We start from the raw sequence: 16697 nt of genomic DNA on the forward strand, positions 1-16697 counted from the left end.
ACGGGTGAAATGTTACAAACACGTGGGGCCAACCTTTTAAGGCAGAGACTACGACCCACTTTGAAAATAGTGGGCCTAATCCGCCTTGGGCCCATTTTTTAATTTAATTTCAAAACGAAAGACCAGTCTTGTTCTCGGCCCAAGTCAAAGCCGAAGCCAAAGCCCAGTAACGAAATCAGTCAAAGGTCTTAACCGCTGAAATCCTAAACCCACTATCATTTAATAATACGTTTTGGGTCTTTTGTAACCCAAGAATTGTGGATGCGAATAATTCAACCAAAACGAACTGTTAAGAAAACTGGAGAGGAGACACAATTTGATACGATATGAATTGGGTAAAATGAAATTGTTTTATAGACTCTGTAAAGAGACACAGAGCCAAACCTAAAAGTTTCCCCCAAAACCACGAGGTAGTAGTCGTTTTGGGTGAATTGAAGGACCTAACGTAAAGTAGGTCTCGAATTAATAACCCAGGTGAGAAAAGCAAAGCAAGAGATATGCACTAAGAAACTGAACGACATATAAACCAGTCAAGAGTCAAGACAGAGAGGCAAAGAGAAAGAGGGCAGAGGCATGTCTCCTTACATTTATTTACTAAAGATATAGATAGACAGAGCCTAGTCTTTACCTCTGACCATCAGATTTGAAGCTTTCTCATTTTTCATAATCATATGGAATAATGGAGCTCTATCCTCCTCAACTATCTCCCTCAATATGTCGTCTTCGATTTTTTCTGCTTGGCGCTGAGAAGGATCCTCCACTAGTTCCTCGCTGAATATCATGCTCGAAACCCATTCCTTCCAAGTGGTCCTGCCGTGCTTCTCCTCTTCCAGAGTGCCAGCGGCCAAGAGCTGATACACATAGACCACCTTGGCTTGACCTGGCCGGAAAGCTCTTGCTATGGCTTGCTTGCTCCTAGAAGGATTCCACTCTGAATCCAGTAAGATCACACGAGATGCTGCAGTCAGACTAATCCCCTCGGCACAAGCTGATATTGAAGCCAGCATTACCTTCGAGGGCCCCCCCGGTTCCTCAAACTTATCTATGACCCTCCCGCGTTCAAAAAGTTCAACATCCCCTTGAAGGACCAAAACTTCTTCACCCTTACGCCACCCATAGAACAACTCAAATATCTCCACAAATAGGTTAATTGGAGCAATGTTGTGGCAAAAGATCAGGACCTTCTCCTTCCTGATGAGGCACCGAGGCACAAGGCTCATAACAAATCTCACTTTGGAACCAAACTTCAGGTTGAACTTATATTTCTCAAGACCCTCCAACTCTTCCACACTGAAATATTGAGTGGCACATGCCGTAGTTCTAATCAACCAAGGATGTATTGATCCAAGAGTGATCAGAAGCTCCAACTCCAGGGGGAATCCTTTGTAAATAGGTCTTTGATTCTGAAGTTTTACCAAAAGCTCTTGCTGGTAAGGTGTTGACTTCATCATTAGGGTGTAGCATTGTAAACCAGGAAGGTTATCATAGCTCCCACCTTCATGCACATCTATAAATTCACTAGTCAAATTCTTCAATGTAACCAGACCGTTCATTCTTTCTTCCGTTACGCTTGAATTAATCTTCATCCCAATTTTGTCAATGAAGAATTTTCTTGCTCTATTTTCAAGAGAAAACCGCGTTTTTGCAGCTTTCTTTCCCCTCTTAAACTTAGGGTCTAATTCTCTCAGCACTTCAGTGACAAAAGTTGGTCTTGCCAAAGTGAGGGTGTTGAAATATTCCCCAAAATTATTCTGAAATAATGTACCAGAAAGCAAAACTCTCAGCCCTGTTTCAACTTTCATCAAAGCCTTCCTCAACCTTGACTTAGTGCTTCTTGGGTTGTGCCCCTCGTCAAGAATAAGAATCCCAGGACATTGTCGCAACACTTGGGCCATGTATTGTCTGTGTGCAAATTTGGAATCTTCTCGTGTCAATGTCAGAAAAGAGGTATAACCCATCAGAAGTACACTTGGATGTGCAAGCCATTTCTGAATTTTCTCCATGCAGTCTAAAACATGCATAAAGTCCTGGTTGGGCTTCGGATCTCCTGGTGATACTCTCAATTTCCTCCTTAAGACTTCACCTCTATAGGTACTGCCACCATGGATTTGATAAACTGGAATAGGAACTTCCCACTTAATTATTTCTTTGTACCAGGTATACAGTGTTGTTTTCGGAGCAAGGACCAAAGGCCGTGATCCAGGGAATAACTTCAAGTAGCTCACAAGGAATGCGATGATAAGCAAAGTTTTACCAGCCCCAGGGGAATGAGAGATAACACAACCGCCTCTTTTCTTGACCATGGATTCTATAACTGTTGGTACCACAGAACCAGCAATGTTACGCCAGAGAAATTCAAAGGCTCTCATTTGATGCAGCCGTAATTTCCATTTCAGATCAGGTATTAAGGTCCACACAGTGCCTTCCCCCTCTGATAAGGGCGTACTGGAGGGGGCAGGAATGCTGAAAAGATCAAGCCCTGAGCCTTCGTCTGGCTTATGCCCTGAATCTTCTTCATTTTGTGTCCCCTTGTATGGGTTTGAACCCGCGCAGTGCAACTGCAGAATTAGAAAAGAAAGGATTCATGAAGATGACTTGGATGAATTATATGCCATCAAGCAGAATGTGCAATGTAAAATGCACAGAGCAGGGTTGAAAGCGGTAACCTACAGATAATACTAAAATAAAGGATTTTGACCGCCAACTTTTGGTGTTCAACAGTCACAATATTAAAATGGAGGAATCCGTTCCCCAGTTCACTAGGCTCCCCACTTTGCTCGGCTTAGGGGAGGTCATTTTGTACATAGCCACTTGCTTTTTTAAAGAGGCTTTTTCCATGGATACCTGTAACCTTCCAGTAAAAAAGAAGCAATTTTACCATTGCTACCAAGGGTCAACCCACAACATCCCCAACCCCCAACAAAAAAGTTACAATATAGAAGAAACTCATTGTGGAATGCACGACAAAAAAATGCACAGAGCAGGGTAGAAAGTGGTAACCTTCAGATCATACTAAAATAAGCAACTTTACAATGTAAAATGCAAAGCTCAGAGGAGGTCATTCTGTACAATGTCCCCCAGATGCATAGCCCCCCCCCCCCCCAAAAAAAGGAGTTACAATATAGAAACTCATTTTCGAGATGTTTGCACTTTCCAGTTAGTCCACCACTTGAATTTTTGCCTGCATACGAGGCAAAACTAAGATATCCAGAGACACTAGCAGCCTACCTATAGTGCTTGTAAGGAAAACACTAGTTGTATATGAAATAATACTTTTTCTAAACAGAAAGATGACTTACGAAGGTTGGCACAACATCCTTTATTTCAGTGCTCACAAACCCGCATAATCTGCAAAGAATTCCAATTTCTTCATTTAGTCTGTATTCATGTCGGCAGACATGTCCACATTGTTCACTCGTAGTTTGCACAACATTAGTGGGAAGTTCAACATTGGACTCCTGAAAAGAATTGCATCAGATAAATCACGAATTGGACATACTATCCAATAGCAGAAAAGTTGCCAATTAATGGTCTCTTATATTATTAAGACTAAAGGTTCTCTTTGAAAGTCTTAAATTATTCTTTGGACCATGCAGTTCATCTCTAGAACTACCTGAAATCAAATTCTAATACCACAAGGGAAATTCTATTTGCAACCATAATTTTTACTCTCCACAACCAACACAAGTAAAATTTTAGTTTTTGTTATTTACAACCAGAGTGATTACTTTTTGCAACCATCTATATTCTAAACATACCCTCTAAACATCCATCCCTCAAAAGACATCCCCCACGCACAAGAAACCCTCTTCACATCACTTCTCACATCAAACCATCTTCAGACCATTGCCACCTCGCCAGAGTCGCTTGCCTCGCCCGCCCTCTTCACTGGAGTCCCTCACTTTCTTGTTGGAATCATAGAAGCCAAGCAAGAAAGATTTAGGAAAATTCTATTTGCAGCCAAATGTTTTGCTCTTCGCGAGATAATATAACTGCCCATCATCACATCTGAAGATTTGGGAGCTTTGAAAGCACCCGATTCCATAACTTCAGGAAAATATAATTCTCCTGAACCCATGTATTCGAGAAAAATAATTTTTTTCAAATCCACATATATATGTATGCATGTAATATGAAGTTATTCCCATAAAATGTTGTTGCATTTGATTGGGTTTGACCATTTGCAATTCCCACATGACAAACTCTTTCATTTGGAATAATTTATATACAAAATCTTTATATATATGTTTATAGTTATAATATATATGTATATAATAGTATATAATATACTATATTATATAGTTTCTCCTCTCCTGAACCCTTGGGTTCAGGAGAAACTATTATATACATATAATAGTATATATAATATATTATATACATGCATTCTCCCAAATCCATGGGTTTGGGAGAATGCAATTCTCCCGAATTCATGAATTCAAGACAAATGGTTTTTCCTGAATTCATGGGTTCGAGAAAATTATTTTTTCTCGAATTTATAGATTAACCCTGGGTTCGGGGAACCCCAAACCCCCCCGAAACTCGTTGTTCGGGGGGTGAGGGGTTTCCCGAACTGCGGGGTGAGGGGAACCAGGGACCCCCCGAATTTCGTTATTCGGGGAATTAGGGGTTTCCCGAACCGCGAGGTTCGAGGAACCACTTACCTCCCGAACAGCGAGGTTCGGGGAACCCCTAACCCCCCGAATCTCGTTGTTCGGGGGATTAGGGGTTCCCCGAATCGCAGGGTTCAGGGAACCGCTATGTTATTATTTTTTTAATTAATGTTAAATGTAAATTGTGTATTATCTTAATTTTTTAATTAATCATAAATAATGCAGCCTATGAGAATTTGTTTTTAAAAAATATTAATAATTTGTGCGTGTTTAGTGTAATTGTGCAGATAAATAATGAGAATTTGTGTTTTAGAAATATTAATAATTTGTGTTTTAGAAATATTAATAATTTACGTTACGCAAAGTGTATGATACCTCATTCGTAGTAAACGATTGAATAGTATCAAATGACTGTTGAAATGAAAAAAAATTATGTAAATAAAAAACATAAACAATTTGAAAACATTGTTCAAATAATAATTAAATGAAAGTTGAATAATATATGATACCTAATTGTTAGTAAACAGTTCAATAGCATCAAATGACTGTTGAAATGAACAAAAATTATGTAAATAAAAAACATAAATAATTTTAAGTAATGAAATATCCCGAATCGTTGGATTTGGGACTACTTGACTCCCCCGAACCGAAGGATTCAGGGCATCCTCGAGCTCCCGAATCCTTCGGTTCAAATATTCAAGGAGTCCCTGAATCCTTCAATTCGGGAGGTATCAACTCCCCCGAATCCAAGGATTCGGGGGATCCTTCTCTGGTTGACACTCCAAGTGTCCCAACCAGGACTCCTGGTTCTCGCTTGTTGATGATAAACAAAATTAGAAATACAACAAATTTTCAAATACCTCATGGATTTCATCATCTTGTTTCTCGCCGGAATAGGAATAGTTATTATCTTCTTTGTAAAACTCTGTAAACATTTGTCTATAATAATCTTCCATGCTTAACTTGCCTATGACGAGCAGAAGTGTGCTTAGCAATCTTTGGTGTTGAATAATAGTTGTAGTTGTTGTGCAATGCTCGATGTTGAATAATAATGGCTGCGCGGTGTGGGTGAGTAAAGGTGTTTAGGTGTGGTGAGTAAAGTGACAGTAGCAATGATGAGTGAGAAAGTGCGTGCACGCGCTTGAAAGAGTAATGGTGGGTGGTTGAGTGTAAAGGATTTAAATGAAGGGTAAATATGAGATTTTATCTTAGGGTATTTTAAGAATATTAAAAGTGGGTTGCGGAGAGCAAAACTTATGGTTGCAAATAGAATTTTCCATACCACAAAGGGTGCAGATTACAATTTAAGCTTGACAACTTCTAGCTGACACTAAGAGAATCCATCAATCTATTTAATAACATCAATAATGGACCTGATATCCTTAAGAAAGTTATCAATCATACCTCACTGTCTTGAAAGTAAGTTGATGCCATGCAAAGTTCCATTTCCTTCCACAACATTTCAATTTCTGCATCGTCTTCCTCAATCGTTGAGGGTATTTCACTAGTATTCTTTTGGTTTTTAGATTTTCCTGACTGGATTTCATTCCACTGATCAATAACTGGTGGTTGTTCCTTATGCATTGTGGATTTTATGCTCTCCATACATTTCCTTATCATTTCCCTGTACATACTGGCACTAAAGGATTTTCTTGCATTGGTTCCTGCATAACGAAAACTCTCCCGTCCTGAAGATATAAAATAATCCCTTTTTCCTCGGGACCTCTTACGCGAATTTCTCCCCTTCCATCCACCCGTCCATCCACCCTTCCATCCACTTTCAGCCTCTCCCAAGTCTATATCATAAACGCTTCTTCTGGTTTGTGCGGAGGTTCCGTTTATGCAAACATACTTAGAAAATACTTCATTCATCTCACCAGAAAAATTGCCAGGAAATGGAGCATCAAGAGGATCCTCCTGATATATCATTTGATCAGTCTCATCAGGTACAGGAACAATAGCAAGTTCACATTGGTGTTTTCTTGGACTATCAAGTTTAGGCAGATCTTCTCTTTGAGTAGACACTATTGATTTTAAAACCCTTGCTTTGCTCTTACTCTGGCCTCCAAAAAAATTCCTACAGGATCCCTTTTTATATGAACGGACCCTTTCATCACCCATAGAATGGTCATCTAAATAATATGCATGATCAGCCTGGATCGAATGGTCATCCAGAAAATATCCACGATCAGCTTGGATAGAGTGGTCATCCAAATAATATGCATGATCAGCCTGGATGGATAGTGCCAATGGCATTTCTTTATACTCCCATCTGTATGTTCTGCATGTCCCCATTCGAGGTGCATCATCAATATCCAACTCCGACAAATCACAACCTAAGTAACGCTCAGGTTGTATATTTCGACGCTTGGATCGCCGCAACCCCATGGGATCATAAAATGATGATGATTCATCTTCATGCACATCAAAAGCAGTTTCCTTCTCAAGAATATCAGTGGGAGCAAATGGGACAATTATGGGTATTGAAATTCCATTTTCTAATTTGAAATTCACAGCAGTTGCATGGCCTTCCAATTTCAGTGAATTCTCGTTGTAGTCATCATCAATAATTTGATAGACAATCTTGTTTCCTATTGATCTGACCTCAAATTCAATTTGCTTCAGAACAGATGCAACAAGTAGCCATGAAAGATCAGATGAGAACTTTCCTGTAAACAATTTGTATCGTTCCAGTGAAGAGCAGTCCTCAGAGAAATTCCAACGATAGTGCTCGGTTACACAAGCATCCCTTTTGAGCTTTTGAAGGATAGAAATTTGATCAATCTGTACAATGATTGTATCTTTAGCAAGTGTTTTCCTTGCCACACAAAGAGGGCCTTGGGTAAGATAGAAGCTAACAAAAAATTGGCAAGAACATTCAGGTTCATGAGGCCTCCTCTCAATAGATATTATTTTAGCATCCAGCCAGACCTACATCAGAAAAGGCATTAGACTAATACTCTAAAATATTCAAGTGCTCTTCTCAAAGGAAGCCAATGTAGCAGAGGCAAACATGTATATTTATACTAGTGAAGTTTGCATGCAAATAACTCAGCCAGGACAACAGTTGGGGAAAGTTAGGAGAATCAAAGAGATGATAACCTAAGTAGGTCAAGAAAGCAAATCACTTTTTGGTGTATTGCCAGATAAGGAGCTTGTAAAAATTAGATACAGTTTGGTGATCATAGCATCTCATTATTCCTGCCTCCCTGTGCTTGAAAAAATCATTGTAAGTACAAAACTAAGAATAACCAAAATGAGACATTGTTTTACTGTGCAACAGAATCTGAGTTGTGCCCAAAGAAATAAAACATAGAACATCAAGATCGTAAGAGGAGAGAGTATGCATAGGGGAATTCTGAACCACTAAATTCATCTGGCATAAAAAATATAGAATTTAGAGGGAGAGAAACCCCTATGCAGAGCATTAAAAGAAGAAGAAAGGAGAAATATTCTGATAGAGATATAACAAAGAAGAATGCATAATGTGTTGAGGTCAAACTTTATTATGTGAGAAGTGTTGCAGCTCCAGATAAATTAAAGGATGACTCACAGGTTCTGAATTTTTCTCTTCACTTGAACTTTCTGTAAGTTGAGAGCTTGAAAGCACACAAATATCAAGCCCAGGCCTTATGAAGCAGGTGCAGTCAGATAATTTTGCTTTTCTTGACCTCATTCGAATGTTTGACAAGGGAACATTTTCTTCAAAGGTATCTCCACCATCAGCTAAAAGTGCTGTTATAGCCCCCATCCTAATTCGCAAGCACTCCACAATTTTCCATGAGCCTTTATAAAATGCCTCAAAAGCTGTCAGATGACATATCATTTGTGAAATTAGAGATAAAGAGCAAAAGCAATAAATAGACATTGTGGAACAAAAGATCTAGCACTTAGAAGACACAGAAATAGATTCATCTAGTTTTCCTCGCCGTTGAAAAATGAAATTTTCTGTGCCAAAAAAAATGAAAGGATCTAAATCTGTTATTGGGCCCCAACTGGAGTTAAATGTCATTTAGGAACAATAGCCATAACCTGAGTTCTGTGTTCTAAAATCAATTTCACCATTCCATTTTAACATCTGCCCAATCCCTTAATCTTACAAATAAAGAAAAGAGGAGGATTTTAGAGTAAAAAGGAAACACAAGTAAAATGCTCAAAAATCTTCTTTCTAATTGGATATAAACAGGAATTGGCAGTCTATTCAGGTTGGTCCAGCATAGGAACCCTGTTGTGCGGATATTACTTCCATCTGATTGAAGGAGCCTACTTTCTTCGTCTCTTTAAGAAACATCTAAGCTATTATCTAGAAAAGAAACTTAGGTAACCAATTAGCTGTTTCAAGGAAAAATGAGGTATTTTTCATGTCCCAAAAAATCCACAAAAATACAGGCATTCTAACAAATCATATTCTGCACGTAGAAAATGCATTTGACAAATTGATAGCCCCATGTTTGTGCAAGTTGTGATCATTAGAAGGCAAGATTGGTTTTCGAGCTGTAGATTCCTTGTGAGATCACAAAATGAAAGAGAAAAGATGATTTTAGAATAAATTGGAAAGACAAGTCAAATACTCAAAATCTTTTTTCGAGTGCACAAAAAGTGGAATTAACAATCAATTCAGGTTGGCCTAATGTAGGTTCCCTATTATGTAGACTTTCATCAAATCAAACGAAACAACGTTCTTTCTCATCAATGAGGTATTTTTTCACTGACCTCTCCACTAAACCATCAGCCTTGTGCTCTAGGAAAAATGAGGTATTTTTTCACAGACCTCTCCACTAAATTAGAATTATACAAACCGTATTCTGCACATAGAAAATGTATTGATATTGATAATTTGATACCCCCACTTTTGTGCAAGTTGTGATCATAATTGTTCCACTTTGCAAGATCACAAACTCAAAGGAAAAAATTGAATTACCGAGTCCTGCCAATTGAAATTCATTTTGTTCCTTTTTGTGACTAATTTTCAAGAGGATTAACTAAATACATGGCTACAAGTAAGGCTTGCAAGTTATTTCAATATTAACTACAGGTACTGCTGCATCATTAAGATTAAACTTTACTAATCATTTAGGCAAGGAAGAGTTCTTAATTACTTCTAAAATCAACAACGCTATCAAATTTTAACACAATTGGAATAACCAAAAGGAAAGAAGAAGAGGAAAAGTGAGAATTTGTGCTTACGGCAAGCATCAAATTGATGTATGCTTTGATGTATATTCCTTTTCCTCATGGCCGCTGTACCAGTGACTTCTCCCTGACAACAACAACAAAAACAATAACAACAACAACATATCAAACCTTAATCCCATTATATGGAGTCTGCTACATGAATTTTAGCTTGCCAATCGTTTTTATATATAGCCTTATCTTCTTTGAGGCTCTTATAACTCATATCATACCGAAGTATCTCCCACCAAGCTTTTTTTTTTCCTTGTATAAAATTCTGTACCTGCAATTTATTTCACAAAGCAAAGGATAATAAATTTATCCATGTGTATGTAGAAATGCATATATATGTAATTTCAATTTTTTTCTTTTCATTTTTGAAAAATGTTACTCCCAAACACCAAACATAGGCTAAGAGTCCAATTGATCCCCCCCCCCCCCCCCACAAAAAAAAAAAGTACATCCTAAATGTAGTTTCAGAAAACCTCCCAACCAAGTATAATACACACAACACATACAACATTAGAGAAAGTTGGTAATTTATATACAATTCAATGATAACAAGGGAAAACAAAAAATTCAATTAAAAAGACATGAGAGTTTTGCTCTCCTTCAATATCTGTACCTCAGAAACTTAGATCTAATTTACTGCCTCTGCACAGACATTGGGCCTGAAGAAACCATTCATACTAGCATTCTTAATACTTTTTCTTGTCACTCAACAGGCAGAGAGAGGTGCCCCATGAGTCAGTCACATGAAGACCCAAGATGGGCAGCCCCACTCAACTTCTTTTAATTTATTTTCCTCCTTTTCCCCTTTGAATAGATTTTTTTAAGGATAATTTGTAAAAGTTTAGCCCCTGAACTTACTTGAACTATGTTCGTAAGTATAATCAATTTTTTAATAACTCATTTGCCTCCATTCTATTTGCAAATACATGTCAAACTATATATGCTTAAATGTATAGGTATCTAGCATTACATTAGGGTGTTCAAGGTGATAGAGCACCGATACACCACACATATCAGCATAGGGGTAAGAAAGGAGGCAAGAGGAAAATTGAGGAAAAGGATAGAGGGGCAGAATGGTCAGAGGCGGCTAGGAATAACAACCCCACGTGGCTGTAACCATCGGGGGAATCTATATAAAAGGGAGAGGAAAGAAGAGAGAGGGTTTGAAGAAACTTGAAGAAGATTCTAAGAGAGCAGGCCCTCTCAAATTGGCCTTGTTTTCATTTTTTTCTGTTCTTCCTTTTCTTTGTTAGTTTTCTGGAATTGAGCACTGTAAATCGGATTAATATCTACTGGTTGGATAGGAAATTGAAGTTTGATTGTGTTTTCTATCACAAGGTTAAATATGTATCTAGCATTACATTAAAGTGTTTGAGGTTAAATGTATATGTATTTGGCATTACAATAGAGTGTTTGAGGTTGAATATATATATGTATGCATTAAAATGGTTAGAATTCTAATTTTATTAGTATTTCTTGTGTCACATTTATTTAAGTAAAAATTTCCTTTTTATATGTGTGAATTTATATTTTTAATTTTCTTTAGTTATCAATAAAAAATAAGCTGTGTGATTCTATCTAAATTCTGCCCCCACTGAAGAAAAATTCTGGATCTGCGCTGGTCACAGTCACTAACACATGCATACAGAACAAGTGATGAAATCCCATCTCACACACACACACACACAAAAAGTAGATGAGTCTCATGCGCTAAAATGCAAATTATACATAAACATGTAAGCAAAATTTCCAATTTCTAAAGAACATAACAGCACAAAATTGCCTTTATATTCAGCTCAATTCGTTGAGCCATCGGTCAGGGAAAAGCCACCCCCCACTCACTTTCCTAATCTAGGTTTCTACTCACTGACAGACACAGAAAGTGATCATAATAATAACAAATTAACAATCACATACTCGCGAATCCACACAGAAAACCATAGCCAAATCATCCCTTTCAACACCATAAAAAGGATTCTAACCTGACTTGAGTTCTTACTTCATTGCCAGGAATGCAAAAAATATGCATTGGAAGGGAAAAAGTTTTCTGAAGCAGTAGCTAAAGGGTTTATACAAAAATCATGAACTTACCTAACTTGAGGCAACAGAAAATAGAAAGCAAGTGCGATCAGGCACTTTCTGACTTAACCACTTGAGATAACTTTGGCAGGAAAAAATAGTGTAAACAGAAAGATCGCTGAGGTAATCAGACAGGACTACAAAGGAAAATAAAAAAAAATGCAAAGGGGAATACATGCCCTTGAAGGAAGCATAAATTGAGTAAAAAATTAGGAACCAGGGCTCACGTTGAGGAGTGCGCTGAAGAGGTCAGATTCAGGCAAATTGGTTTGAAACGTGTTGTTTGGGGCGTTTGCTACCAAATTCATCTGAGAAAAGGCCCCTCGAAAAGTATTGATGTTCGAGGAGAGAGAGAGAGAGCTACTGCACTAAATTGCATTCAATTGGGGGCTTTAGTGGCCTAGTGGGCTATTGGTGCATCCAGTGTACGGGATCACCTGTGCTGCATTGTAAGTTAGAGATTGGGCCACGTGTATGTATCTCATTTTGTCAAAAAAATTAACAATCTCTTTGTTTGCTTCCCACCCCAATTTTTTACAAAATTGCACTACATTGCAAAAAATAAACAATCTTTGTAACTTTTAGACTGATATATATTATTGGAAGAGAATTTGATGAGGATTTGGATTTATTAAAGAATTGGAAACAAATAAATTCTATGCAGACTGGGGGATTATTAGCGGACTCAATTATTGACAGTTATTTTGGTTTTGTAAAGCTTAAGGATTTTTAGTGGAATATTGTTTTAGTTATTTCAGTTATGAAGTTTGGTTATTTTCTTTTGTAATAATATGGATGGATGTTTAGGCTTAGTGAACTATAAGTCTTGACTTAGAGTTCATGGCTGGCTGGTTATACAACTCGGGGGGGGGGGTTGACAATCCCTCTCTTAAACAATCGCTGCTTTGCAAAACCAAAGTAGATTGTTTAAACAATTACTCCACATCAAAGTAGATTGTTTATTTTTTGCATATCCAAAACTAGTAAAGAGGAAAACATCTGTTATATAATAACTAACTAGGCAGCCTTGCAACTTAACTGCATGAAATCTTAATCAATGATTAGTAAAATTAGTGACAAGAACTCAAAATCAGAAATTACACCATAAAAACACAATGATACAGCTTGACCTTCATCACCAAATGCTTGCAGCAAGGATTATAACCTAAAAATGGGAAGCAGAAAAGGCAATGGGGGGAAAAAAAGGAACAGAGAATGAGAAATCAAAGCACAGGACAAAAACAATGTTTAACTCAAATCACATAGAAATTACAGTAAATAAGCTAGTTCCTGAATGAAAATTAGCTCAAATTGCAGCAAATATCCAAGCACATGCTTTTAGAATAAGAATGCAAGAAAGTAGTAATGTAGCAATTCACATCAGAAAATAAACGATACAGCCAAAACACAGAAAAGATAATAAGCTAAATCGAGACATTGACACACCAAACAAGTAACCCATGAATGAAAATTACAAAGACATTGATTATCATTAAGAAATGAAACAGAGTGTAGAGAAGAAATAAGAAATCTGATGAAAATGAAGTAGCTGCAGCCCAGAAAATGGACTACCTAGAAGGAATTTGCTTCAAAAGCTAGAGATTGGTTCCTAAATTGTCTCTCTTGACAGAGCAACCTGCTGAGCAGATATTGGCAATTGGGTGAGCATATCATTGGGAAGTGAGATTGTTTATTTTTTGCAAAGCAGCAACTATTTAAGTAAATTTCACGCTGCACCCCTGAGCTTTGGCAAAAAGGCACGTAACATGCTTGTCTTTACAGAAATGCCACTCAAAATAATCATCAATGTTATAATTCCAACATCAAAAGTTTCTATCAAGCTAACATGTCTCTAATAAACCATAATAAATCAAAAATAATGTTAAAGTTTATGGACATTCAAATGACCCACTACAGCACTAAGGACTTAATTTCATAAAAATACTGAATGAGGAACCTATAAAATCTAGGCCTACAAACATTCTTTTGATCATAGACTTGTACAAATTTAACAAAATATCTCTTAAACTTCAAGATCACAATATTACATTTAAGCCTCAAACTGAAAATCTCAATTCCTCAGTTCTTCATGCATTTCCTTCTCTTGGTAAATCAATCTGCCACATTAACATATATATACATTTTATAGTAGAAAATACCTTTGGGATTGAGACATGAATAACATTTTTAGCAATTTAATATGCATGTTGCATCTTCACATATATTTTCCAAAAAAAAAACTAGCACACACATGCACTCACACGTTATTCAACATAAATTTATGCAATCGCATAGTCATGTCAAATATTGCAAAAATGTGCACAGACCCTTACCTCAATTATTTTGGAAGAAGAGTCAATGTGATCTTTGTGGCAGTGTCAGCTTCTAATCTCCTCACTTTCTCATTACTTTGACTATGTTGCACTCGAGCCAATTCCCAAGCTTGGGATTTCACATGGCCACGTGAAGTTTCCAAAATCTCTTTTCCAATTTTTCTTCTCCTTTTCTTTTTTTTTCTCCTCCCTTTTTCTTCTCTTCTTCTTCTTCTCCTCTTTTCTTCTTTTTCCTGTTTCTCCCCAATTGCTGCTGCAACCGTTTGATTCACTTGACGGATTTGAACTTTTGTAGCTCACAATTTCTTCACCAAAATGTGTGATCTCACCCTCTTTCTCTCCCTTTTCTCCTCTACTCAGATCTCTCACTCAATCCTTCAGAATTGACCTCAATAGGGTTTGATTTGTGCCCCTAACCTTGGCCAATAAACCTCCCTTTTATAGTGAACCCCCCCCCCCCCCCCCCCAAACCACCTATCTCAATCTCCATCACTGACTGAGCCTTAGGCCATCACCAGCCTACTCCCTAGCCTCTTAGCCTGCCATAAGTGTCGAATTTACAGTCCCATGCTGGCCAACTTCGCAGCTGCCACACTGTACATTTCCATATTTGTGAATATTGCACCTAGTGCCCCCTGCAAATTTCATTCAATTGCTTTTAGTCCTTAACTCAGCCCCCAACCTTTAGAAAATTACACCAGCATCTCTATTAATTACACCAAAGTCCTTTGGATTCAAAATTTCACTTATACCTTGAAAATTTCTGAGGAATTGCATGATTACCCCCAATTTCATCACAAATACCCCTTCTAATTTATGTTAAGAATATCTTGAGAATATTATTAAAATATTTTATACATCTTTTATATATTCCTTGTAATCTTTCCATGTTGTTTATTACCTTTTTAGGTTAGTCAAAGATCTTATATATACCAACTGTAAACCTTCTAGTACAATAACAAGCATACAATATTCTTTTACTTTAACATGTTATTAGAGCTTCATTGATCTCGTGAGTCTTATGTTTTCTCAAACATGAGAGTTACTACACCACTGCTGGAACCTCATGGTTTCTCGTGAGTCTCTGCAAATCATCCTTGCTACACCATTGCTGGAACTTCCATTGCTCATCGCCTAATGTCCTTGTTTTCCCCCAGCCATCTCCGCCGCTCGAGACAATTCTCTGGTTGGTTATTCGGCTATGGTAGGTCTACCTTTTGCCTCTATCGTTGCTGGTTCTTTGTTGTCCTTGCCACCTAGTTCTCCTTTTCTCCTGATTTCCCTTAAAAATCATTTTCTGATTTCATGATTTATTGAAATCAGACATTGTTTTCTAAGTTCACAGTTGCTAATCTATTGATTTCAGAGTTTACCATCTCTGACTGCTTGTCGCTGCCCATTGTTGTCATCGTCTTCATCAACAAACCTCCATTGCCGCAAGACCTAGAACCACACTACCTTCACTGCACCTCTGCCTCTGCCAGTTTTTCTATTGCGCCTCTGCCACTGACATTGGATCTCCTTTCTCTGTTGTTGCCATCTTCGATTAATGTCACTGTTGTAGGAATAAATAATTTTGTTAATTTCAACATGTCTATGTGCATGGATCTTTTGGTGTCTCTAGCTAGGTGCGTGTAGAAGGTAAATAGGTGTGTGTATGTTCTTTGATCTTGGTAGTACATGTATCTAATATTAAATATAGTTCATGTATGGGGTTAGTTCACGTATTTGGAGATTAAAGTGGTTCATGTAGCTAGATACCAAAGAGCCACCTAGGATGGCTATATATACTTCATTATATTTGGAGTTTGATGAGATAGTGAATGAAAATCAAGCCTCTTTCTCCAACAAAGTGGTATCAGATCCTTTTTCCTTTTATTATAGAGATGGCAAACAACAGCTTATTTCCATTTCAATTTCCTTGTCTTACCAAAAAGAATTATGATAATTGGTGTCTCTGTATGAAGGCACTGCTTGGCTTACAAGATGCTTGGGAGATCATAGAGGAAGGATACAAGTGTCACAACCCAAGGGCATTAGGAGTAATTGTTCTTTTACACATAATTTTCTTTGTTGTACCTTAGGCTATTATAGGATTGTACTTCCAGTTTGTTACAACTAAAAGGGATGCAACAGCCTATAAATAGGCTAACAAGTAGAGACTAGGCAGCTTATGACTGAATGAATGAATTTGAATTCTGTTCTCTCTCTTGATTCTTCTGAAATTCTCCCTCCACTCTCTGAATTTTCCCTCCTCCTCCTGGTTTCTCCCTCCCTTTCCATTCTCTTACTCCCGATCTATTCCCTAATTCCATTCTCAATCCTAGAAAAACCCTAGGAATGTGCCAACGAGGCACAACAAAATGAAGCCATTTTGCCTCAAAATGAAAAGGATGCATTGGCAAAGACAAGGAAGAAGGATCACCAAATCCTCAAGTGATATTTGAAAAGTTGGCCAATGCAACCACCTCCAAGGAAGCTTGGGAGATCT

General features: G+C 37.6%; 1 protein-coding gene across 12 annotated transcripts in view; it reads right to left on the reverse strand.

The window, feature by feature from the left end:
• Positions 1 to 475: 475 nt before the first annotated feature.
• Positions 476 to 16697, reverse strand: part of LOC127797945 (SNF2 domain-containing protein CLASSY 1-like) — a 45408-nt gene continuing 29186 nt past the window's right edge. For 4 of the 12 annotated variants that reach the window (XM_052331183.1, XM_052331177.1, XM_052331176.1 and 1 more), the window contains 7 exons: positions 14207 to 14841; positions 10016 to 10065; positions 9798 to 9870; positions 8164 to 8417; positions 6015 to 7541; positions 3300 to 3458; positions 476 to 2558 (listed from right to left, as the gene is read on the reverse strand). In XM_052331183.1, coding sequence (XP_052187143.1) covers positions 618 to 2558; positions 3300 to 3458; positions 6015 to 7541; positions 8164 to 8417; positions 9798 to 9846 — 3930 coding nt within the window. In that variant the 5' untranslated portion in view covers positions 9847 to 9870; positions 10016 to 10065; positions 14207 to 14841 and the 3' untranslated portion in view covers positions 476 to 617. Of the gene's footprint in view, positions 2559 to 3299; positions 3459 to 6014; positions 7542 to 8163; positions 8418 to 9797; positions 9871 to 10015; positions 10066 to 13445; positions 13513 to 14206; positions 15762 to 16697 lie in introns of those variants that run through there. The other 8 variants (XM_052331180.1, XM_052331173.1, XM_052331172.1 and 5 more) reach the window with 6 other exon arrangements.

The sequence above is a fragment of the Diospyros lotus genome, chromosome 3 (assembly GCF_014633365.1).
Source record: "Diospyros lotus cultivar Yz01 chromosome 3, ASM1463336v1, whole genome shotgun sequence".
In the NCBI taxonomy this organism is placed as follows: Eukaryota; Viridiplantae; Streptophyta; class Magnoliopsida; order Ericales; family Ebenaceae; genus Diospyros; species Diospyros lotus.